General features: G+C 47.5%; 1 protein-coding gene across 1 annotated transcript; it reads right to left on the reverse strand.

Moving 5' to 3' along the window:
• Nucleotides 1-520: 520 nt before the first annotated feature.
• Nucleotides 521-7,150, reverse strand: syt5a (synaptotagmin Va). The gene is made up of 8 exons (XM_056606525.1): nt 6,940-7,150; nt 5,570-5,748; nt 4,943-5,029; nt 4,367-4,534; nt 3,255-3,422; nt 2,768-2,885; nt 2,025-2,158; nt 521-1,511 (listed from the first exon to the last, which is right to left on the reverse strand). The coding sequence occupies exons 1-8, from the start codon at nt 7,148-7,150 to the stop codon at nt 1,302-1,304; spliced, it is 1,275 nt and encodes a 424-aa protein (XP_056462500.1). The 3' UTR covers nt 521-1,301.

Genomic DNA, 7,150 nt, shown 5'->3' on the forward strand with positions numbered 1-7,150 from the left:
GGTCCGGTAAAGAAAAGCAATACTCATCGGTCCATTCAGTTTTAAACTGGCGGTTCTCCTGGTTGACCTTCCTTTTCATGGCAAATGACATGTTTCTTTCATCAATTTTCAATCCGTTGATTTTTGGATAGCGGGAAAGTGACGCACGAAGCACGTTATTACGTCAGCACGCAGTAACGTCAACGGTCAAGTGGATGGTGTGGGCTGAGGGGAAAATATAGCAGACCGCGCAAATAAAAAAAAAAAAAAAAAAAAAAAAAATTTTTTTTTTTTTTTTTTGGAGATGACATGTGACATGTGGGTCTGCGCGGGCCGGACATTTTGCTCTTGCGGGCCGGATCTGGCCCGCGGGCCGCTAATTGGGGTTCACTGGCCTACAATATACACCGATTTTTCACCGAGTGCTATCATCATGACTGATCTCCTTTGCTTCCATCGCGGTGCTTCTGTCTTGCCAAGTTCTGTTTGGGCGGCAGTTCGTCTATTGATCCACTCAACCAGCTGTTTTTGAGTTGTTTTTATTCACATACATATACTATCTGTTTACATTCACATTGCATCAAGAAGTACATCACATAGTCCACATCTTTTTAAATACTAGCAACAGAAACACATACAAACACTTGTGTTCAGACACTGTTGGCTCATTCACACAAAAACAAACAAAAGTCAAAAACATCAGAGACAAATGGGTATTTAGTGAGAATAAACTAAGAACCTTTCAAAGGAAAACATTAAGCCAAGAATAGCCGAGACAGGTGATTTTTTTGTTCTTGCTTCTGGAAACAAAAAATAGCAAAGAAAATGAAATACACAAAGCTAAAGGACGCAGAGAGTTGATCAGTGGTTTGGATACTGGAAACCTGAATCCAAATCTCCTTCCACCAACTAGGTGACTTGAGTACAGTCCATAAAGACAAAAAACAAAATATCTAGTCAATGTAGAAAGGAACAAATATCTAACTTTATTCATTTGTGCGGGAAGATTCAAAGGTGTTTCCCTGTGGGCTATTGCAAACATTTCAGACAGTGTTTGTACATGGATTTTGCGTGTGTGTGTGTGTCTGTGTGTGTCTGTGTGGTACTCAATATGTTTCACTTTATTACTTCAGTATTTCTTGTCATGCATGTGTGTTTTTGTACTTAATGCTTATAAACTGCATATGTCTGTAATTGGAGTATAGATTCATGTGTGTGTGTGTGTGTGTGTGTGTGTGTGTCTGTGTGTGTCTGTGTGTATTGTAATGATCATTACTGTCGGAAGCTTACTGTAACATTGTAAAAAATGTGTGTGGGTGTGTTCAGCGGATTGGGTTTTTCAGGAGGGCGTCCACTTCCTCCTCCGTAGACAGCGTGTGCCACTGGGCACACGGACGCCTGGGATTGGCCAACATTTCTGACCAATGGCGGAGCCCGATGCCAGAGGACCCGAAGCCGATCCAGCACTTGCCAATGGCGTCGTTGCTGCCCAACTTGTCGTAGTCGTAGACTGTGATCAGCACCTGGACTTTCTGTTAAGGAAGACCAATAAGGAGGCACACACTGTTAGGGCCGACCAATAAGGGAGCACACACTGTTTAGGAGGGCCAATAAGGAAGCACACACCGTTAGGGCCGACCAATAAGGAAGCAAACACTATTCAGGCAAGCTGAGGGCAAGGACAGGATTTGTGATTAATTCGGGGATGGGCATTTTTTCCACACTTCCGTCGCTTTTCGCTCAACATGCATGCGTGCTGAGATCAGCTGATTTCACAAGATGTCTTAGAACGTTCACAGGTTAATCCCCGAGAATACACTCTGGACTATATATATTCCTAGAACACCCTAGGATACTATCTCCCAGGAACTCCTAGCACGGTAGATCCCAACATTTGACTTTAGGTGCACCACTAAATTGCCATCAAATACATATACAGTGGCTGAGTTTAGAGTGCAGGGTCCCCTATATGCACAGTTATTAACGCAGAGGGCGAGGCCATTGAACATCACGATGGAAAATGCGGTGAGGCAGCGTCTACATGCCTGGATCTGGGAGAAGGGGATCTCGAAGCTGAAGCTCTCGTTGAAGTAGGGGTTGAGGGTGTTCTGCTTGACCGACGTCTTCTTCTTCTTCAGACGCTTGCCCTGATGCTGCAGCACCACCTTGACGAAGGGGTCTTGGGGGACGAAGCAGACGGAGAGAGGGGTGTGGTCGATGGGGCCGGAGGAAGGAAGGCAGGAGGACAGGGGAAAAAAACACAGAGAAACTTTCACTTCGAAGTCTGTGTGTGTGTGTGTGTGTGTGTGTGTGTGTGTGTGTGTGTGTGTGTGTGTGTGTGTGTGTGTGTGTGTGTGCGACAGAATACATGAAATGTGCTTGTAGTCAATGTTAAATCCTGTCATTAGGTCAGGACTCTTATTCTACGATATCTTTATACAGTGTTGCATTATGGGTATCCTGCAGCAGGAGAGAAGATATCTGCTGCAGACGGACGAGACTCATGCTCAAGCGCTCTGTGTATTTGTGTATCTAGTAATAACCCCTTGTGCAGGCAATAAAACCGCTTCATCCACAATGCTGAGAGTGAACCAGTCAAGGCCAGGCCAAGCAGGCCAAACGCAACGCAGGTTACATGTGCAGGCTAAGAGGTCCATATTTCCTCCTAGGTCAACTTTTTATTTTCATTTTGATTATGGAAGTGTCATAACTTACACGTGACTGTGAACATGTGTGCGTGTTTGCGTGTGCGTGCGTGTGCGTGCACAGCCCCTTCATAATCAATCACCTGACAGTCCTCCAACGTCCATTTTCTTCAGGTTCTTGGCCTCCATGATGTTGATGGTGAACTTGCCGGCGGTGGGGACGTAGCGCAGGGAGATGCAGATGTCACCCAGCTTCTCTTGCTATGAAGAAAATCGAGGGGTCCCGGAGCAAGTATGACAAAAATAATTTATCGTTAAACAGGCAACAACAAAGCCGAGTGGTTTGCAAAGCACCGCCTCAACAGATCCCGACGACCTTTCTATCCACACATACAAAGCAGTTTCTTGTTTGGGGTGTCCGTCCGCCCACGGCCCCATCAGTCATGGATTCCTTTGAGCGCGTGGTGGTCAACGCGTATCTAAAAGACCAGGCTGAGGTCAGCACGCATTGCCCCGGTAGCCTCCGGCTCCGGGGCCAACGTACGCTCTGACCCCATTGGCCTCGTCTTCTCTCGCTCTGTATTTGAGGCGAACCCAGAAGCCCGCATGGAACCAGGGGGCGCCACTTACCACCTCCTTCTCGCCGCCCACCAGGTCCCGCCACTCGTTGAGGGGCTGTGCCATGTCCACGCTGTTCATGGGGATCTTTATCTCACCGATACGGTCGTGTTTCCCGAAGCGGTCGAAGTCAAACACCTGCATCACCAGGGTCTGGCCGCCGAGATCGCTATAGGGGATCTGGAGAGAGAGAGAGAGAGAGAGAGAGAGAGAGAGAGAGAGAGAGAGAGAGAGAGAGAGAGAGAGAGAGAGAGAGAGAGAGAGAGAGAGAGAGAGAGAGAGAGAGAGAGAGAGAGAGAGAGAGAGAGAGAGAGAGAGAGAGAGAGAGAGAGAGAGAGAGAGGAGAGAGAGAGAGAGAGAGAGAGGAGAGGAGAGAGAGAGGAGAGAGGGAGAGGGAGAGGAGAGAGGGAGAGGGAGAGGGAGAGGGAGAGGGAGAGAGAGAGAGAGAGAGAGAGAGAGAGGATAAATTCACAGAAATAGATATTGATTGGCGAGTGCAGGTGTTGAAGTGCCGATTGCGATGAGCGATACGGTCACAGATATCCCGTTAGAGGAAGGCATTACGCTAAGCTAGCCTGCTGATGGATGAGGAATGTTTCGATGCATCTCCTTTGATAACACATTTGTTTCAAGGTTCCACCTATCAGGCTGGACCCCCTCCTGGGTGTATGTGGATGGTTATGTTAATCCAAATTGGAGTTCAGTCAACCTTGAAGGCCGCCTGGCGCACTTCATACGGACACAGTTGATAAATGATTGTCATATGCCATAGATGATTATATCGCTGTCCAGACTCCTTCTATAACCACCAGCTACCATAGGATTTTGGGCGTGTAGCCAGATCATTGATAGACGTAACTTGGTAACCCAAAAACAGTTACTAATGCATAACATGCGTTTGACCAATATAAACCCATCATACATCGTACATCGGGTGTACGATGTACGATGGGTGCCTGAGGTCATCTTTTTTTTGAGGAATAGATTATATTCCTCCAAAGAAAAATGACCTCATGCATTCATTCATGATTTGGACCAGGATCAATCCATAGCACGAGCATGTGACCAGAACTCTCTTCTCAACTTATAACAGCAGGCTCTCCTTTCCCCAACGTCAGGCCCACCTTAAAGGTGAAGGTCTCGTTGAACACAGGGCAGAGGTTCTTGCGCTGAATCTTTGTCTCAAACTTCTTCTTCTTGTCCGGGAGCATGAAGACCTTGACGTAGGGGTCCGAGGTGCCTCCTATGTCCATGGCGGGTAGATCCTGGGCCTGGAGGATGCCAACGACGAGCTGCAGGAAGGGAGACGTTCAACCATCAACGGTCAGTGCCGAGGGTCGCACCGGATGGTTCCAGCATGACGTGTTCGTGGAAGGGTTCGCACGGAAGAGGAAACAAGAGGATTGGTAGTAGGTCTTTTTTTTTGTATTATTAGTTGTGCTGGTGAGTGCTCATCCACCTGGTGTGTGTGTGTGTGTGTGTGTGTGTGTGTGTGTGTGTGTGTGTGTGTGTGTGTGTGTGTGTGTGTGTGTGTGTGTGTGTGTGTGTGTGTGTGTGTGTGTGTGTGTGCACAACAATTCAGCACCTTATCTGTCTACCACAGATAAGGTGCTGCTCCCAACATTTGGTATTCCCTGTCATTGCGTTCCCTCTGTCGGTGGGTGGTGTTTCTGACCTGGTTGGTGGGTGGTGTCTCTGACCTGGTTCTCGGTGAAGTTGTAATCCAAGCTGAACTCCAGCTTGCCAAGGGCCTCTCTCTCTTCCTCATCCTTCCCTTCCTCTCCCTCCTGCAGAAACAAAGAGTGAGACATCAACATACTAAATATGATGCATATTTAATAATAATAATAATACATTTAATTTAGAGGCGCCTTTCAAGACACCCAAGGTCACCTGTCATTTAGTATGCATTCTAGATCTAGATCTAGATACAGCTGATTTCTTATCTTTCTTTTTTTATTTTTGCACCTAATGAATGCAACAAGAATTTCTTCAAATATTTCCGAAAGTAAGGAGGTCATAGGAAACAATTTCATAAACAGCCAGAAATGGGAGTTTGGCAGCTTGCTTGCTTGAAATGTAGCTTGCTTGGTTGCTATTAACCAACCAACTGCCACAAACATTAGTTTGGCATTTGGTTGGTTAATAACAACCAAACAAGCTAAATTCCCCAAAGCAGAAGAAAACAACCGTACAAATTATATTTTATAAATATCGTTACATGTCACAATAAAATGCCCTCAAACAGAACTGCCAGTTAGCATTTATCTTCCCCCGCGTCGTCAACGTGAACATCATAAGCCGGCTCCTGGCTCCGTCTCCGTCACCTTGCCCTCTCCGTCCTCGCCGTCCTTGTCCTTCTTCTTGCGGCCTCGGCCTCCCTTCCTCTCGCGCACCTTCTTGGGTTTCTTGCCCTTGTTGATGCACTTCCTGTAGATGCAGAAGCCCATGCACGCCACCAGGGCCAGCACCACCACCACGATGGCGCCAATGGCCCACATGGGCACTGAAGAGAGAGGGGTCCTGCTTATTATCGTACTAACTAGCAGACCTCTAACTAGTGGTTATGGTAACATGATGAACCGGTGAAAGAACTTCAAAAAGCGGCAGTCAGGTCAGAGGTGTTGAGAGCTATCTCCTGTTTTAGAAATAGGTCATAATTATCCTCGTCATAATAAATCATTTAAATAGTTGTGTGATGAAATGCGATATCCTATGTGTTTGTTTCTTACGTCAAGGTGTTCAAAATGGGCAATGAAGTCTTAAAACGTCTTGAGGTCCAACGGAGGATTGATTATTGTTCAACGTATGCTAGTCTATTGGTCAAATAAAGGGTTTCTAAACAGCAGGGCAAGAGCATTCTAGATCTAGATCTAAGATCATATTCTACTGGTGGGGTCCTCAGGCGTTCGGACACACGCAGAAACTCACATTTGATCTTATGGTCTTGAAGAGCAGTCCGATGGGATACAGGGGAGATGTGTGGAGAACAATGGAGGAGTTTAACGACGTGATGATGCCGTGAAAACATGACTAAACAAAGGGCTGACCAATGACTACAGCCATCGGGAGTGGGCTGAGATGACAGCACGACAGGTGAGCACACACGGAAACCTCCACCTGTGTGTTCAAGTAGTGACACACAACTTCCATGTGTGTGTCACTACTTTCAGTTAAAAGTCTGTGTTTGAGTGTGTGTGTGTGTGTGTGTGTGTCTGCAGGTATATGTGGGTGTATTTGAGGACCCACGTGTGTGTGTGTGTGTGTGTGTGTGTGTGTGTGTGTGTGTGTGTGTGTGTGTGTGTGTGTGTGTGTGTGTGTGTGTGTGTGTGTGTGTGTGTGTGTGTGTGTGTGTGTGTGTGTGTGTGTGTGTGTAGGTGACTGTAGGTATATGTGGGTGTATTTGAGGACCCACGTGTGTGTGTGTGTGTGTGTGTGTGTGTGTGTGTGTGTGTGTGTGTGTGTGTGTGTGTGTGTGTGTGTGTGTGTGTGTGTGTGTGTGTGTGTGTGTGTGGGTGGGTGTCTGCAGGTATATGTGGGTGTATGTGAGGACTCACGTGTGTGTGTGTGTGTGTGTGTGTGTGTGTGTGTGAGAGTGTCTGTATGTGTGTGCGTGCATTCTTGCTTGTGTGCATGCATGCGTGCGTGCGTGTGCAAGCGCATGTGTGTGTGTGTATGTGTGTGTGTGTGTGCTTACTCGGAAGGTGTGTTAGCTCATTGAAGAACTTGCTCTTGATGCTGGCGTACTGGTGGTTGGAGTGGTGTGACGGGGGCTCGCGTTCACGCTCACCCCCCCGCTCACGCTCACCCCCCCGCTCACGCTCACGCTCGCGTTCCCGCTCCCGCTCTCGCTCGCTCTCCTCCGCCGCCCTCCGGAACCGGCCCCCCTCCACTCTGACCAATCGCAT

Source organism: Gadus chalcogrammus, chromosome 2 (assembly GCF_026213295.1).
Source record: "Gadus chalcogrammus isolate NIFS_2021 chromosome 2, NIFS_Gcha_1.0, whole genome shotgun sequence".
In the NCBI taxonomy this organism is placed as follows: Eukaryota; Metazoa; Chordata; class Actinopteri; order Gadiformes; family Gadidae; genus Gadus; species Gadus chalcogrammus.